General features: G+C 42.6%; 2 protein-coding genes across 10 annotated transcripts in view; one reads left to right on the top strand and one right to left on the bottom strand.

Moving 5' to 3' along the window:
- Nucleotides 1-4,248, top strand: part of ADCY7 (adenylate cyclase 7) — a 59,265-nt gene extending 55,017 nt beyond the window's left edge. For all 9 annotated transcript variants that reach the window (XR_011646309.1, XM_058280039.1, XM_058280040.2 and 6 more), the window contains 4 exons: nt 153-257; nt 692-806; nt 1,380-1,504; nt 1,687-4,248. Coding sequence is in view for 8 of the 9 variants with exons in the window: in XM_058280039.1 (XP_058136022.1) it covers nt 153-257; nt 692-806; nt 1,380-1,504; nt 1,687-1,833 (492 nt within the window). In the remaining variant the exon portion in view is untranslated. The remainder of the gene's footprint in view (nt 1-152; nt 258-691; nt 807-1,379; nt 1,505-1,686) is intronic.
- Nucleotides 4,249-6,330: 2,082 nt separating this feature from the next.
- BRD7 (bromodomain containing 7) overlaps nt 6,331-18,035 on the bottom strand; it is a 39,737-nt gene continuing 28,032 nt past the window's right edge. Inside the window, exons 10-17 of the mRNA XM_004449595.5 lie at nt 14,840-14,947; nt 14,294-14,429; nt 11,889-12,000; nt 10,263-10,319; nt 8,064-8,175; nt 7,214-7,357; nt 6,880-7,023; nt 6,331-6,566 (exon numbers count right to left, since the gene is read on the bottom strand). Coding sequence (XP_004449652.2) covers nt 6,511-6,566; nt 6,880-7,023; nt 7,214-7,357; nt 8,064-8,175; nt 10,263-10,319; nt 11,889-12,000; nt 14,294-14,429; nt 14,840-14,947 — 869 coding nt within the window. The 3' untranslated portion in view covers nt 6,331-6,510. The remainder of the gene's footprint in view (nt 6,567-6,879; nt 7,024-7,213; nt 7,358-8,063; nt 8,176-10,262; nt 10,320-11,888; nt 12,001-14,293; nt 14,430-14,839; nt 14,948-18,035) is intronic.

Raw genomic sequence — 18,035 nt, 5'->3', positions numbered from 1 at the left:
GAGAAAAGGTCTGCATTTGAGGTGGGGTGGGAGGAACCCGCCACCCTTTTTTGGGAAAAGCCAGATCTGAGTGGTTGCGGCAGCATCTGGGACAGGCCTGGCTGCAGCTGCGTAGTCCGGGGTCAACCTCACGCTCTCCCCCTCACCTGCAGCTGCTGTTAAAGCCCAAGTTCAGCAGCGTGGAGAAGATCAAGACCATCGGCAGCACCTACATGGCTGCGGCGGGGCTCAGCGTCACCCCGGGGCACGAGCACCAGGTAACAGCCCATCTGGGTGCAGCAGACTGAGCCCTCCTTGAAAGGAGACTCAAAATTGTCCCCAGACTTGTCAACTCACTGAAAGGGAACAACTTCCCATCCCTGTCCGACTTGGGGGCCCCAGAGGGATGTGGGCGGCTCAGCTGGAATAGCTGGGTGGTGGGCGGGGGGGCATAAGACCCTGGAAACAGCCTTCCTGGATCCCGGGCGTGCCAGGGGAAGGCAGGGCCTGTGCCCTGGAGGGGAGCCCCTGCCCCTCTGGGGGAGGCTCTAGCCTGTGTGCCCAGCACTGGCCTCTCCACCCCCAGTGGTATTCGAGCCGGTGCCCTGGGGTGCCCCAGGCCAGGGGGTCCAGCCGCTCCAGTCTCCCAGCCTCAGTCCTAGCTGGCAGGGTGGCCTTCCCACGGCCAAGTGCATAGGGTTTCACCCTGCAGGACCTGGAGCGGCAGCACGCCCACATTGGCATCATGGTGGAGTTCAGCATCGCCCTGATGAGCAAGCTGGATGGCATCAACAGGCATTCCTTCAACTCCTTCCGCCTCCGAGTCGGTGAGGGTCCAGGATGGTGGCCTGGGGCTGGATGGTGGCTGTGCAGCCTTGGTCCTGCCTCCACACCAGCCTGAGAGGGGAAGCTTTATTTTACTGTGTTCTGAAGATTTTCCAAAACCCCTCTCTGATCTTAAAACCTTGATGGTTGAGTAATTACTCCACCTCTCTTTGCAAGTTTTAAGTAAATAGGGGTATACCTCTACAGAAATTGGAGAGCCAAAACCACCTGCCATAGTGACCTTAAAATTCACTGAGAACAAAGGAAAGTTATTCAATCTATGGAGTCACTGTTAGCTAAAATGGTCATTAGCCTCAAAGAGTGCTCAAAGCCCATTTTTCTTTGTTAAAAGGAAGATTAGCAGATACTAGAAAATATAAACTTCAAATCCAGACTTATTTGGAAAATCTGCAGAACTGCTCAGGGAATGCCTTTTTCACAGGCCAAGTCTAGCCTCCTGTTGCATGTTTCGGCAGCCTGTCCCGACCTAGCCTTGGCTTCACTCCTGCGTTGTTAGTGCTTTCTGTGGTGGGAGGTGGATTCTGTGACTGGCTAACTGGGAACACTCTCTTCAGGCATAAACCACGGGCCTGTGATTGCTGGAGTGATTGGGGCCCGGAAACCTCAGTATGACATCTGGGGAAACACGGTCAATGTGGCCAGCCGAATGGAGAGCACTGGGGAACTCGGGAAAATCCAGGTAAAAAGGATAGGAAAGAGAGCCTTCCCAGAAGGGTGGGGTCTTGGGCTAAGACCTGGTTCCACCAGCCAGCAGCTGGGTTCCAGTGGTAATGTCTTTGAGGGAAATGACACACGTGTGATATTCTTTGGCAGGTTTTTTCCCTTCTGCTTCTGAAGACCTGGGGTTCTTTTCTTTTTCAGGTTACTGAAGAGACATGCACCATACTCCAGGGACTAGGTTATTCTTGTGAGTGCCGCGGACTGATTAATGTCAAAGGCAAAGGTGAACTAAGGACTTACTTTGTCTGCACAGATACTGCCAAGTTCCAGGGGCTGGGGCTGAACTGAGGGCTTTTGGTGGGTTCAGAATATGGTGTGAAGCAGATTTCCTTCTCTGACATCAGCCAAGGAAAAGCATCAGCCCGTGCTGATCACAAGGCAGTCAAAGGGCTCGATCCCCGTCCCCTCCTGACAGATGTCTGTGCCAGCTTCCTTGGAATTGCACTCGAGAATTTCCTGTACATGTGGGCCAGAGCCCAGCTTGAACTGACCACTGAGACTTCTTAGCACACCTGACAGCCAGAATCTCTATGTTGTAACATCTGCCATGTGGTCTGCAGGACAGCAGAAAAAGGCTCATGGGTACTACAGGTGTACTTTTGAGTTTTATACCCACACCCCCTAGGTATCAGGGAGGTGATTTTGGAGTGCAACCCAGACATGCACCTGGTCGAAGGGGCATGTACGAGGGAGGGTTAGTTTTCCTATGTACAGAGGACTAAGACAAGTTATCTGGGATGGGTTGGGGACTCCCTTCTCCCATCCTGGACCAGCTATGGGATTCTCTATATCCCATGTAAGCATTCTGGTAAATGGAGCTGAAAAGGGCGTTTTCAATCTGTTAATGGTTTCACACACTAGGGAGAAAAAGCTAGAGTGGGCGCTTGTTACTTCTTGCCGTCTCTGACGTCTGTTTATTTTAAAAGGAAACATTATTTGTTCCTTTTTAATGACTCCGTAGATGGCAGACTAGTCTCTTCCCTCCAGTGTATTCTTAGCCTTTTACGAATGATGCATCACTAGGACTACTGTCCAGTGTCAGCTTCTGGGATTAGCTTGGGAGTTTTGTGAGGTCAGCATGGCTGTGGGATGGAGCTCTGAAGAATGTGGCTAACTGCAAGAAGCGAAGGAGCTGCACAGCCTTGGCTTTGAATCAGAGAACCCTGATATAAGTGTTCAGGTTCAAGAAGCTGAAGGCTGAGAAAATAAGGCACAACTTTTTAGCCCTTCTCTGACTATTCTGTGGGGACTGCCTGTGAGTTTTTGAGCTCTCTGCGATCTTCAACTCTTAGTTTTGGTATCAGAAAGGAATGGGGGCTATGTAGGGAATTTTAGACAACCTGTAGTATTTTCCTTTGCTTTAATCCTCATAGCTAACTTTTAAGAGCTTTAAAATGGAGATTTAGCATAAGCATGAGTAGCAGTTTGAGAAGCATGTCTGAGAAGCCAGCCCTCTCACAAATGCCAAGATGTTCTGAACCCAAGAAAACCAAAGCAAGTAAAGTCCAATTGGTGAAATGGCTCCAACTCCACAGGTAGCCAAAAGAAGTCAACCTATTCAAGGTGAGAAGTGACCAGACTTGTCCCTCTGAATTGACTTGGCTGCCTTATAACCAGAGTGTAAGGCCTAGAAAGAGAGAGCAGCCCCAGGGGTTCTAATGCAGTTGAAGTTCACTGTTCAGCAGGGGGTCTTTAAGTCATCCAGGGATGGGGATTGGAATCTAACCTGCTATCTGCTTGCCCTGTGTCCTGTTGGGGGGCCCCTCTCTGAGGCTGGGGCCTTTTTCAAATTTGCCCTTCAAAAGGTACCAGGTATGTAAGTGGTAGTGCCGACAGCTGCATGTAATTGGAGTTGCTATAAAGAGCAGAGGAACTTGCTGTTTAAAGGAATTTTATAGTGAAGACGCTGGTAAAGGAAATAAGCTTTGCTTAAATTGCCTTTTTCACACATCAACTTCCCATGTCAAGGGCTGGTTTCAACCGAGTATGGTACTGAAATCCATACTTTTAAAATGCAGCTGTGACCAGGGCCACCTGGTGGGGGCTCTCCTGGCAGTGGGGAAGTCTCAGGTGTGCCTCTGTATGGCTGGCAGGTTTCTGCTCCTGCAATGGACAAGTTAATTTTCTTCAGTGAAAGAAACCCCAGTTGGGAATTTTAAAAGAAAACTGGTGACCATGTATTTTTATTTCTAATTAAAGCACTGGGCTCAACTAAGAATATTTTCTAAGTTTTTAGGTTTCAACGTTTAGGTCATAGAGTATAACTGACCATAAAAGTCTCTTACAGCTATTTTTATGTGTATTTTCCAATTACCAAGTAGTATCTTGACCTGTCATTCAGCTTTATGAGGGGAAAAAGTATCCTTTCTAACACTGACTCACTGTGGGCCAGGACTTGCTTGAAGTTTCAATGAAGGCAGACTCACTGACTTTAGTAAAAATAATGACTGAAGTTTGAAGTTTCCTATTTACCTAAGAAAATCTAGCAAGAACATTAACCAAGGTGTACAATGTGTATGTAACAGGACAATGTACAGAAATCTGGAAAAGGGGTTATGCAAGTAACTAGGATTTATTCTGTACATTTAATATTTATAGATCTTTAATATTTGTTTCAACTTTTGTTTTTAAAGAACCAAGGTTTCTAAACTGGTAGCTCTATAGCTGCTTTTCATAAATTAAACGAGCAATATGGAAAACCTTGAATGTCTTAAAGTGTTTTGAATTTAAATGTTTTCTTGGTCCCCAGGATCTGGCTAAGCAGACCTAAACATTTTTACTTTTAACCCCCCCCCCCCACCTTGCAGCTTGCTTGCTATCTGCTCTGTGTCCGTTTGCTGTTTTTTTGTATGTCTTTATGTATTTATTTCCTCCCCCCCTTGCAGCTTGCTTGTTGTCTGCTCTCTGTGTCCATTTGCTGTGCATTCTTTTGTTTTGTTTTTTTTTCACTTGTCTCCACCCCCCCCCCCTTTTTTTTTTGGCTGTGTCTCCTTACTGAGTTGGCCCTCTGTGGCACTTACGGGCCAGCGGCACTCTGCAGCGCTAGCGGGCGGGTGGCTTTCCATGGCACACGGGCGAGCCTGCCTTCATAAGGAGGCCCTGGGATGCGAACCCAGGACTTCCTAAACGGTAGATGGGAGCCCAAATGATTGAGCCACAGCTGCTTTCCCAGACCTAAAATTTTTAATGATCAGTTGTTGCCTGGATTATATTTTATAGACAATGGCATTAGATGCTAGCTAGACTTGATAAAATACCAGATTTGAAATGATTTTTTCATTCTTTTGGCATATGCTCTTAAATAGGGGTTTTAAAAGATTATTAGGTCACGTCTATCTCTCGAGACAGTTTTCCTTCATCATCTTCTTTTTTAAAAATTTTATTTCTCTCCCCTTCCTCCCCTCCCCAGTTGTCTGCTGTGTCCATTTGCTGTGTATTCTTCTGTGTCCACTTGTATTCTTGTCAGTGGCACCCAGAATCTATGTCTTGTTTTGTTGTGTCATGTTGCTGTGTCAGCTCTTTGTGTGTGTGGTGTCATTCCTAGGCAGGCTGCGCTTTTATTGCACTGGGCGGCTCTCCTTACGGGGTGCACTCCTTGCGTGTGGGGCTCCCCTATGAGGGGGACACCTCTGCATGGCAGGGCACTCCTTGTGTGCATCAGCACTGCGTGTGGGCCAGCTCATCACAGGGGTCAGGAGGTCCTGGGTTTGAACCTTATACCTCCCATGTGGTAAGTGGACGCCCTATCTGTTGGGCCAAATCTGTTTCCCCCTTCATCTTCATGTTCCTGCTAAATGTTAATTTTCAAATTCCAGCCACATTAAGGAATAATCACAATGAAATAGATTCCTGGATGGGTGTTTTACAAAAGGGCGCTGTACAAGCCTCACAGGATCTCTTAGTTGGTTCACCAATCTAGGCTATATACATCCTTAATTTTTTCCCTTGCATTTTAATTTAAATAGGTTATATACTGAACCAGATTCAGGGAAAAAAAGTCATGATTCATCTCACAGTCCAGGTACTGGCTGTGTCTCATGGTCCCCCACTTAAATCATTAAAATGCTTGGTCCTTTGCTTTTGTATTTCAGGTAAAAGTTGATCATTATGGATTTGTGGTATGGTTGAGGCACAGGTGACCTTTGAGAAACAGGAAGTAAGCTTTCCATTAAGGTTGGCTGTTCTGTGATGTGTTCAAGGATGACTTAGGTTCTCTTATTTGACTTATCCCTTCGCTATGGTACTAAATAACCCCTTTAAACAAAAAAAACTGAAGCACACACCTGACAAGTTAGTGCTATGAAACTACACGAGGACACCATTCCCATCAGGTACTGAGTGGGGGGTAGAACCATGGCAGTAAATTCTAAAATTGTTTTTTAAGTGTGTTACCATGTTCTTCATGATATAACAGAAAAATCTCACTGGCTAAGAATATTTTTTAAAAGTTTGAGTTATGTTTCTGTCTGTGGAATGTAAGGAAGAATAATTATCTGAAAGAATGTCAACCAGGGCAGGTCCACTCCCAGCTTCTGGATAGGCCAACAGCCCAAAGCAAAGCTCCTGCATCGAGAGGAGCTCTGACAAATGAGGGAATTATTTGGTATAATTTCTTGAAGGGGGAGTGTGGCAAAGGTGAAAGATGAGGGATTTCAATCATTTCTTTTAATGGACAGTGGGAAAAGACTTGTTTTCTGAGCTACTGTCAATTTTATCCCTACACCCTCAGATTCAGCCCCAGGAAAAGGTCCTGGGTGTAACTTAGCTGATATGCAAACTACAGCGCAGAGTCCCAAGTTCAGCTTTATTACTTAATAGGAGTCCAATCTCTGGAACATTAAAATTAATTGTTCCAAAGTTTAATTAAAAACACAATTTATAAATATTTAATATCCCCTGAAAAGCATTTCCAAGTTAAGAATGAAAAAAATATGTACATTATATATAATCAAATACCAGTTAGCTTCATATTCCATCAGGGCCGCATTCAACACCATCAGTCTTTTTAGGTTCTTCAAAACCTGAAAGAGAGAGAGAAAGACTTCCTTTTACTTTATCCATCATTTCTCCCCCTTTTAAAAAAAAAAAGTGACAGGCTAGCTTCCAGAAGAATAACAGTGACAGCCCTTCTTTACCATAGACAAGTTTATCACTGTAGCTTTTTTTGTGTGAATATGTAGTCTTTTAATTCTTTTAGACAAGATGGAAAGAAAACTAAAAGTAGTTTATACATTAAAAATGCAGAGACAAAACTTTCAAAATGTTTTTTTGAAGTTAGAGGACTGATCTTTCTACTCACAATGTGTTCCACTCACAGAGAAATAGGGCACGTACCTTCTGTTAAATCTACAAAGTTGTTTTCTATGATGGGGGAAGGAATGGAAATCCCCATTGCTTTTCGAACTCCATACATGCTTACAATATCACCTGGAGTTACTTGCTGTGCAAGTTCTTTAAGATTATTGGTCACTTGTTCAGCTAGAAAGAAAGAAAAAACATCAAAACAAACAGTCCGTGGTAACAAAATAAAATATCTGTAAATGTATAAATGTAAAAGAGAAGCTGTCCTTGGTATTCAATTCAGCACTCTTGATAGCTGTATCACTACTGAGGTGTTTCCTTTAATCATCCCGACTCTCCTCTTATGGGGGTGGGGGGGACAACATACCGAGATGCATCTCTCTATATGAGGGGCCCAAGAGACAGATCATGTTGGGAGGGGGTCTGGTGCTCAGACGCTCATTCTGGGCTTCCTGGAGCTCCCGGAGCAATTTAGTGGTCTCATCAAGCTTCCTCTGGAAGACTTCAGCTTCTGTGTTGTAAGAAAAAGAACACACTAAAGATAGGACATGCATGGACACAGTTGTGTTTGATCTTGTGTAGTAAACCGAATCCTATGTTCTGGGGCTTTGCTGTTTATTGATACATCTTCTCAATTGGAATCAACACCGTGGGCATGCCTTACTATTTTTTTTTTTTTTTTTAAGATTTATTTATTTCTCTCCCATTCCCCCCCATTGTCTGCTCTCTGTGTCCATTCGCTGTGTGTTCTGCATCTGCTTACGTTTTCAGGTGGCACTGAGAATCTGTGTCTCTTTTTTGTTGTGTCATCTTGCTGCGTCAGCTCTCTGTGTGTGCGGTGCCACTCTTGGGCAGGCTGCGCTTTTTACATGCAAGGCGGCTCTCCTTGCGGGGTGCACACCTTGTGTGTGGGGCACCCCTACGCGGGGGTGCTCTGCATGGCATGGTGGTACTCTTTGCATGCGGCAGCAATGCACATGGGCCAGCTCATCACATGGGTCAGGAGGTCCTGGGTATCGAACCCTGGACCCTCCATGTGGTAGACAGACGCTCTATCAGTTGAGCCGCATCTGCTTCCCATGCCTTACTATTCACATAAGCAATCACCAAGAATTTCCTACAGTGAATGGCTATGCTGATCTGGATGATTGGGGCATTAAATCTTAACTGCCTGTGTTACATGGTGTTTCTATCACATCCTCTGGGGGCATGCTCACCTTGAGAGTCAAAGACTTCAACTGGAAGACCAAAGTTGGTTACTGCCTTCAGTGCTGTGAGCCTGTCTTGATTACTGAAGTCCATACGCCCTGCAGGCTCTATTTCTGTAACCTGATTAAAAACAACAACAACAATTATTTGAGCTTGCTAAGCCACAACACTGCTAACTAGATACTGGTAAGATGGCTGTAATTACAGGCAGTTTTTCCATCCGTTTACTTTGGAATCATGATTTTGATGCCTACAAAGAATGTGTCTCCAGAACAGCCTTTTAAAATACTCTTTCTAAATCCTGCCCCAAAAAGTGTCCACAAAAAAGGTCACACATAATCTGTATCATTTGTTTTCTATGGCAACTGTTCTAAGAGATGAATCTGTGATGAGCTTTTGATGATCATGATGAGGCCTTGTGTTTCTGAGTTTGCAAAAGCAAATGTTTCTGCTTACCTGGTCCATATACTTGCGTTCCTATAGTAGATCTTTAACATATGCTGCATGCAGTTTCCTAGGTCTCCTCTAGGACTCAAAGCTAGGTTATCAATGTTGCATAGGGGAAATAAGCCCTACAATAGGTCAAGTTTTATTTTTGGAATTGCAAAATTCAGACTTTCTATAACTTCAACATTGCTTTATAGGAATGGTCAACCCCAATAATAAGTAAACCAAAAGGTCACGGTTCCACTGTATATACTACAGTGGTGTTACCAAGTAGAATCAATCTCTACACCTGATTTCTTTACCTACACATGGGGTACAAGTGTGTGGTGGAGAAAAATGTGTAATTGTGCAACTTGGTATATATTTGGCTTGCCATTTCAGCTGGGTCTTCAACCCAACTTAATAATGTCTTTTGACTTCTTACCCAACCTCCTTTCCCATTCTCAAGATTTCTTTCTTCTTGCCCCCTCACTAAGCACATGACTTTGCCTGCCTTTTCTTTCTTTGAAAATAACATGGTTGTGTAAATACCTTTACCATCTACACCTGCACATCTACCTGTACTCGCTCTCAGATCTTCAATCTTTCTTTCCCCTCAGTTAAGTGCCATGTCTCTTCAATCTTACATGTTCCTTTAACCCAGATTTCCTTCATTTATCGAACTTTCTGAAGTCTACCTTTTGCCCTCACTATTCTACTGAAATTATAAGGTTAAGGTTACAAATGACACTTGCCACTTTTCTCTTAGTGGCTTCCAAGTAGCACCTGACACTGCTGAACTGTATCTCCTCTTGGCTATTATTCTTTCATAGTTTCCCTACCTTAACTACTGGTCTTCTCCAAGGTTCGTTCCTTTGTCCTTCTCCTAGTATACATATTCTCCCTGGGCAGTCTTGTCCACTCCAATGACTAACATAAAATTCTACCCTTTATGTCAACAGCTTTCAGATACACATCCACATGGCTCAGATCTTGCCGCTGCCTCTAACAATGCCCCAAATCACACCACATCTGAAACCAAATGTACTTTCTTTCCCTGGCAATGTTGTCCCTTTTTTCCTGCATTTCGTGTGTGAGTTAACAATATTATTATCTACTTCACATACCAGGTCTTGTCCATAGTCTACTGCACATCCCAAGTTCTTATTCTTTTCTTTTATACTGCCTTCAGTCTTTTTTTTCTTAGACAATTCCCATAGCTTCTTATTGACCCTCTCCCTGCAGCCCTTTTCCCCTCCACATTTTACCAAAGTACATTATTTTGTAGAATAAAATCAATTTCTTAGCACTGCATACAAGACTCATCATCATTTGGTCCTCACCCACACAGCCTTACCCCTTTCTTTCCTTTCCCCAGGCACCACTTGGTCATTCCCCTTCTGAGCTCTCCACATACGTGCCCTACTTAGATCTATGCATGTCACGACATACACAGTTGTGCCCATCTCAGATGCCTGGTCCCACCTGCTTAGGTAATGGCCTCCTCATCCTTTCCAAGCCCTCCTGGCTCCCCAAGGTAGTGAGTTTCTCCACCCTGTGGCCCAGGGCATGTGCACATACACCCTGTGGCACTGGTTCTGTTTCCCTTGTTACATGCTTGTCAACTGTTCTTGCTACTATTGAGCTCCCCCTGGGCTCCTTTTATCTCAGGAGGTACCCAGTAAGTATTTTTCTTTTAAAGTAAAATATAACTTTATCATTTCGGCCTTTTAGCTTATTCTCCATTTAAATATCTCTTGTAAAGAATAAAATATAATTACCTCCGTGTCTTTTGCTGTGTCAAGTATCCTAGTGTGGCCTTCATCTTCAGGTGATGACTGTAAGGAAAAGGAAAAATAACTTTTCATTAAAACATATGAAACGGCAAATATCAAGGAAAACAGGAAAATATTTAATCTTAAGAGAAAAGGACAATGAGGATGGATTATTAGAAAATATTTTTAAAATGCAAATTAATTAAATACAATTAATAACATTTTGTGACTCAGGGTACCTAATTAACTGGTGACTTAAAGACTGATATTTCCATGCCTGATCAAACAGTTATACACAAATTTAAGAAGGTATTGGGTAAACAGCATATAAACACCTAAACATATGGAGTCTGTCTTCAATATGAGGTAAATCCCTGACAAGGAGATGGAAGGAAGAAAGTCTAAGGACTACTTTGTATTAACAGGGGCAATATTCTCCCATAAGAAAGGATTATAAAATAATCAAACACTACAGAAAAGGCGAATGTTTCCTACAATCCACTTCTTCAGAGATAATGCATACATGTAAATGTACCATGGACATCAACCAGTAATGACCTGGTATCTTTTTTTTTGAAAGGTTGTACTGCAATTTATTTTTAGCAATTACCAATTTTTAAAAATTATAAAAAATGTTACAATTATATCCTCTTATATTCTGAACCCAATGTTATATCCAAAAGTATATAACTAATCTTTCTCTCTAGGATAAATTCTGAGAAGAACTGCTGGATCAAAGGGAAAAGAAACTTTAAAATTGAAACTTATTGCCATATTAGCCAAATGAAGGACATTCAATTTTAAAGACAATAAATTAAGATTAACTGATGGGAAGGGTATAGTAAAAATATTTTTGAACCGATGAAAAATTAAATTTTTTTTAGGTCATTTGAAGAAAGCTGTTCACGTGCTAAAATGTCACGAGAGTTATCACTGACATAGGTACTGATTTAGTTTTGCTGCTAAGTCACCCAAGAACAGCAATCATAGTAGATGTGGACAGAGAACAAAGGCAAGACAGCCACAGCCACCATTTAGAGTGATAGCCTCCAAGAGGTCCAGGTACCACTAACAATGGTGACAAGGGCATTCTGGGGATCAACTCTTCTCTACATCAGTAGAACATTTTCTAGTTCCAATTTTTGAGCCAAAACTCTACAACTAAACTAGAGATAGTTTATACTTGCTCATAGAAGATAGCAACAAAGGAAGCTTCTTTTGTTTTTACATAAGGCTCCCATTACTGTTCTACTGCTTCATAACAGTAAGAAAAAGGACACGCCACAGAATTTTAGCTAACTTAATTTCAAGTCAGTGACAAGCAAGACTTTTTCCTTTTTAGTTAGGGTACATAGCACTTACTGACTTCTGAGTTGTAAACCCCATCTGAATCCCACATTTCCAAGATTAGGAAATAACAACGATCCCCTGGCCCTCACAGATCCTGGTAGCTGAGTTACTTTTTCCCCCACTCATTGTCCTCCGCCCATGGCCTCCACCCAGGCTGGACTGTTTTTTCATGGGGATGGAGTTCAGCTGTCTTACTGGTTAATCCCGTAGTTTCATAACACTGAATGATTAATGTTTGAGAGCCTATAATAAGTGAGCCTGTTTCTTTAGGAGGGGTCTTACCGTTTCCAACTCTTGCAGGGTTCTAGAATGCCCTCCTTTTGTTAAAACATCCAGTAAACTGTCTGCCATAACATATGGATAATCTTGGCAAGTAGCCAGAAACTCATGGATGCTGGAAGACAGTGGGGAGAGAGTGTTGGGGAAGTTCACTTTCATATAAATCATCTCCACTGGCTTAATCTTCCTATCATAGCCAAATATTTCCATTACATGCCCTTAGTTTACACATCATGATATAAAAATTTCTGTCTAGGCACAATACTATTAACATATTTATTAGTGATAAATTTTTCATCATGAGAGAATTAAAAAATATTAAGAACATGGTAAAAACGAAATATTCTGAAAATAAAAATAAGAGTTCAGTGATGGAGGCACCCAGGGCTCAGTCCCTGGAGCTTCTTGTGCTACCCCTCTACTTCCTGCTAAGATGATCTGATTCACCTCAGGACTTCTGCTATGTACTAAAAGATCCTCAAAATTACAATTCCAGTTTGGGTTACTTTCCTCAAGAAGCTCCATCTGGATGTCCAGCAGGCCTCTCAAACATCAAATGTCTAAAATTGAGTTCCCAGACCCCACCACTGCCCCAGCAGTTCTTTCTAAAATCTTCCCCTTCTCAGTAAAAAAGCACTTTCACCCTTCGAGGCTTAGGCCAAAGAGCCTGAAGTCATCTGTTGGGGACTGAATCATGTCCCCATACAAAAGGCATGTTCAGGTCCCAACCCCGTGTCCTGTGGGTGTGAACCTATTTGTAAATAGGTCCCTTGTGGACATTTATTAGTTAGGTGTGAACAAACTGATGAGGGTGAGCCTTACTCCAATATGGCTGAAGTCCTTATAAGCACAGGAAATGGACACAGAAGAGAAGCCACAGGAAGAGAAAGAAACCGGGTATCACTGGAACCCAGAAATGACAGGAAAGGATTTCGCCATATAATGAAACCGCCAAGGAGTCTCAGGGATCACCAGCAGCCAGCACTGGAACCACAATCTTCTGGAGAAAGCACTGCCTTGCTGACAACTCAATTGTGGACTTCTAGCCTCAAAAATGTGAGCCAATAAATTCCTTTTGTTTAAGCCAACCCATTGTATGATATGTTTTAGCACTTGGGAAACTAAAACATCAGCCTTGACACCTCTTTCTCATACCCCATTTCAATTGGTAAAGAAATCTTACTGGCTCTAACTACGGATCCCTCCTCACTCCCTCACTGAGACTTCTCTGGCCTGGACCAGTGCCACCTCTCACATGTATCATGACAGCATTTCCCTACTTCTGCCCTCGTCCCTCCAGACTACTCCCCACACAGCAGCCAGTAAGCCTTTTCAGATTTAACTTAACTCTTGCCTTCTCAGAAAGGCCCTCCTGACTCCTCTAGCTAAACTGTGCCCCCTCCCATCCTGGCTCCCTGTCTTCCTGAGTTACCATCTGACAGGATGGTGTGGGTCTTTGTGAATGTTGGTCTGCTGTGGAATTCTCAGCATTAAAAAGAATGCAGTGCCTGTTTGTGGAAGGTCTGGGTGAATACACCAGAAAGAATCTGTTTAAGTTGGTGAGGAGGTCTAAAGGATATAAATGGCTTAATCCTAAACCACAGTTAATCTCTGACTTAGCGACCCATCTTATAAAACTAAACAAAACAAATAACAAAAAACACATACATAAAAGTGAACAGATTTTCCCTTTGTCAGAAAACTAGGGGACTGGTTAATCTAGAGGGTTAAACTCTCTCTTGCATATAATGACACAATGAAGGTTGACAAGCTAACAGTGCCACCCAGAAATAACCTAAGACCAGTGCCCCACCCGAATTCAGAATCCTGAGTAAATTATGCTGAAATCTCATCATGCTCCTGCATTCTAAACAAGAACACAGAAAGTATCTTCCTGTGGAAACACTTAATAAGGATGGCTGAGTGTAACGGCAACAGTCTATCTAGTATGTGATGGTCAAACAGGTAAGTATGTGGGCTGCCTTTGGAATCAAGTTATCACATCCTATCTTGTTTCTTGAGGGAAATGCGCTGTGAGCTCAAAAAGCTGGTCATGTTTGGGACACATTCACACACAAAAATGTTACAGTAGATCAGATGACATGTCGACATTTTGAAGTAATGGATCCTGAATGTTAGTATCAGTTAAGGCATGCAAGAGCTTTAAAAATCTATTTTTGTAAAGATGCCAACATCAGAAAATATCAGGGAACTATGTTCTCTCTTTGATATATTCATTTCCCATTAAAGGATGATGATAACGCAGGATCTATTCAATTTCTGCCCACTTTTTGGGGAAAAAAAAATAGCCAAGTTCGCTTTCTACCACTTGGATAACTGTTCTCTGAATCACATATATACATCATTTTAAGAAAATATGGTATTCATAATATTAATTGGTGACTCACCTGAAATCAGTTGGAAGGTCAGAGTCTTCCCCATAGGCTGAATAGATTAAATCAGAATCGTCCTTGCTGATGTTTGCAAACGTGGAGTCATAATGCGGTGCATAAGAACTGTAGGGTCCATAATTCAAGTATAACACTGTTGATAAAAAAATTAAGTACTACAATGCTATTTTTTAACTTTTATATCAATCTCTTGTCTTGTTTTATTAAAATACTATTCTCCTTCAACCTTACTACTTCACTGACTGGGATACAACTCTAAAGATAGCCATTTTTCCCCAAACAGATACTTGTGAAGTCACAACTCAAGTGAGTATTTCCCCGCAAAGGAGAAAGGGGAAAATAAGTCTTAAACTCATTTTAAAAATTAATAACCAACTTTTTTAGTTTCTTTTGAAGTTAGTAAAATAGCTAACTGATGTTGTGAAAATACTAAAACTCCTGGTGAATGAAGCAGTGAAGAGTAACTATGCTTCCCTTCCCTAACTCCCCGAGAAAGAGAAGAGAGAAAGGACACCAACTACTCTGCCCAAGTTGCTGAGTTACCTGGAGTTACTTTGTTCCTTTTATCTTCTTTGAACCCCTGCAAAGTATTCACTCCAGACTGAAGTCTTCCAGTTGTCATCCCCAGTCTTACAGGGCAGTAGCCTGGTTCTAAAACAAAACCAAGCACTGTGAAGGAGGCATAGGTGGGATGACCCACCGGGCTCTCTCCAGGGCTTTCAGGCACATTACTTTATGTCAGCCACAGGACTCCTGGGAAGGAGGCTGGGCAACTGTTATACCCATTTTTAAGATAAGAAAATCTGAGCTTAGAAAGGCAGGAGTGTAGCTGGGACCAAAACATGGATTTTTTTCATTATACTTTACTGATTCCTGGAATTCTTTATTACCATGATGCACTTAATACATATTTAGGTAGAATGAGGCTGAATTCCCAGGGATACATTTTTCTCTTACCTTTGGCAATAATTAACCTTGACTTAAAAATAACCTTGATTGAGGACATTCTCTAAAATTATTATAATATCCATTCATAATGCTTTTCCTTGATCAAGAGTTGGCTGCAAACTGTCATGGATCCCAGGTAAAATTAAGACTTTTTTATTATATTAAAAAAAAAAAAAAAGCTTATTGCTAGGATGATGGAAGTAAACCAGAAGAAAATATTAGTAAAAGACTGAATAAGCAAAAATACCTGGATCAAACACAATAAGAACTCATAACACATTAAAGATACATTAGGATCTGCCAGAACCATACTTAAAAATGTGGCCCGGGGAGGGGACTTGGCCCAATGGATAGGGCGTCCTCCTACCACATGGGAGGGCTGTAGTTCAAACCCTGGGCCTCCATGACCCGTGTGAAGCTGGCCCAAGCCCAGTGCTGATGGGTACAAGGATGCTGTGCTACGCAGGGGTGTCCCCTGTGTAGGGGAGCCCCACATGCAAGGAGTGTGCCCTGTAAGGAGAGTCGCCCAGCGCGAAAGAAAGTGCAGCCTACCCAAGAATGGTGCCGCACACATGGAGAGCTGACACAACAAAATGACGCAACAAAAAGAAACACAGATTCCCGTGCCGCTGACAACAGGAGCAGACAAAGAAGACGCAGCAAATAGACACAGAGAACAGACAACGGGGCGGGGGAGGGGAGAAAAATAAATAAATAAATCTTAAAAAAAAAAAAAAGAAACACAGATTCCCAGTGCTGCCGATAAGGATAGAAAAGGTCACAGAAGAACACACAGTGAATGGACACAGAGAGCAGACAACTGGGGGTGGGGGGGGGGTGGGGGGGAAGAAGGGGACAGAAAAAAAAAATGTGGCCCCTACAAACCAGGAATTAATCTTGTTATGATACTGGGAATGTGTGATAGCAGAATAACTGAGGTGAGCATCTGTGGCAATTTGAGATTATTTATGAACCCCCAAAAGAAAGGCTGTAAACAGGTCTGTTCCTCTGGGTGTGATATCCTTTGAATGCAATAGATTCAACTGACATGTCTTAATTAAATTACCTGTTAAGATTAGGACTTTGATTCAACCACACTGGTAGGGTGTGACTCAAGGTTGAGTCCCTGCCTCCTTGGTGAGCTGATATAAATGGACATTCACTCAAGAAGACAAACGGGAAGAAAGAGCTCCACAGACAAGGAAGAGGAGACAACTTTGATCCTGTGGTCCGGGAAGAGAGATGAGCCTTTCTCCTGATAGTTTGCAGCTGAGCAGCTGAGAAACCCTAGAAAGGAAGAGGCTGGGCCCATGGAGACTTAAGAGGAAGAATGAAGGAGAGACCAGACAGAGATCACCCACAATCTTGCTTCAACACGCAGCAACAGACTTTGGTGAGAAATCAGCCTTGTGTTGAACTCTTTTGGGTTTATTTAACTATAAGCTTTTGTCCCAAATAAATATCCTTTATAAAAAAGCCAACAGATTTCTGGCACTTTGCCTACGCACCCCTTTGGCTAACTGATACAACAGCTAAGAGGATTGAAATGGGTGTTATCATGAAAAAAGCTTGGTCTCCAGCAATATCCAATAGAAAGGGTGCTTCTCTTCTGAAGAAAAGTCCTGGTTTCTGTAACATGATCCTCCCCAGAACAGAGGTGACTGCCAGAGATGATCCATGTGATGAAAGCATGAGAAACTATAAACATCTAACTCAAATCTACTTTCCTTCTCTGAACTACTACTCCTTAGCAGTCTGGACTTTGGTTTCCTGATGGCATACCTCCACCAGGAAGATGACCCTGAAAAGATGAATAGAGGCATCTCCCACTTGAAACCAGTCAACTGGCTTTCTGGGGGAGCCAAGAACAGAAACCAGATCCCTGGGTCCAAAGGAAGGGGCAAAACTTACAGTATCACCTAAATCAAGTTAGTGGCATCCTTTATCATCAGTTTTCACCACAGGTATACTAGAAAGAGCAATGCTCTCAATCCTGAGGCGTTTTCTTTGACCTAATACTATATACAATTCTACTATGAAAGATTCACTTAAAAGTAAAAAACAAGTTTTGTTTTGAATACATGCCCCTGGTTCCTTATATTCTAAGCAAAAATGAGGCTACTTAGTATTCTATGAATGTTCTCCTCCTTTAGCATTTCAGGAGTGGCCTGAGAAAGGACTCCTTGGGCCCCAGGCCCATTTCAATGGGCAGCCTTGCAGGGCAGAGCATCGTCCACAGATACTTACTTAACACAGGTCTCCAGGCTCAGAGATTTGAAGATTTATCCCTTTCTAAGCACCCTGGACAGTACTCTATACTTTTCTTGGAGAGGTAGGTCAATAATACTCACATTCTGTTTGATATTAAGAGTTACTTGGCTATCTGTGTTATTCTCTGTGCCTCCACTCCCATTTTTGGAGGCCTTAAAACTTTTAAGTCATGTAGAACTATATTCAAATCCTGGCTTTATCACTTACTAGCTTATTATAAACTTGGGGCAAGTCACTTACTTTCCCTGAGCTCCAGAATCTGCGGCAGTGTCTGGCAAATATGAGGATAGTGGTGGTTTTATCCTCACAGGACTACTGAAATGACTGGACAAGATAATGCATGAACACCACAGTGCCTGGCAGATACTTAATGCTCAATAAGTTTTTTCCCCCATAGCACTCAACTAGATAAAGTCCAAAATCCTTCATGTGATCTGACTCTGCCCCTCTCCAGCCTCCTTCAGGGTCACTGAAGCTCCTGCTAACTACACTAGCTGATTTTCAGTCTCTCAGTGCTCTT

The sequence above is a fragment of the Dasypus novemcinctus genome, chromosome 18 (assembly GCF_030445035.2).
Source record: "Dasypus novemcinctus isolate mDasNov1 chromosome 18, mDasNov1.1.hap2, whole genome shotgun sequence".
Lineage (NCBI taxonomy): Eukaryota > Metazoa > Chordata > Mammalia > Cingulata > Dasypodidae > Dasypus > Dasypus novemcinctus.
The sequence above is the reverse complement of the archived record's forward strand: the minus strand, read 5'-3'. Positions and strand labels throughout refer to the sequence as shown.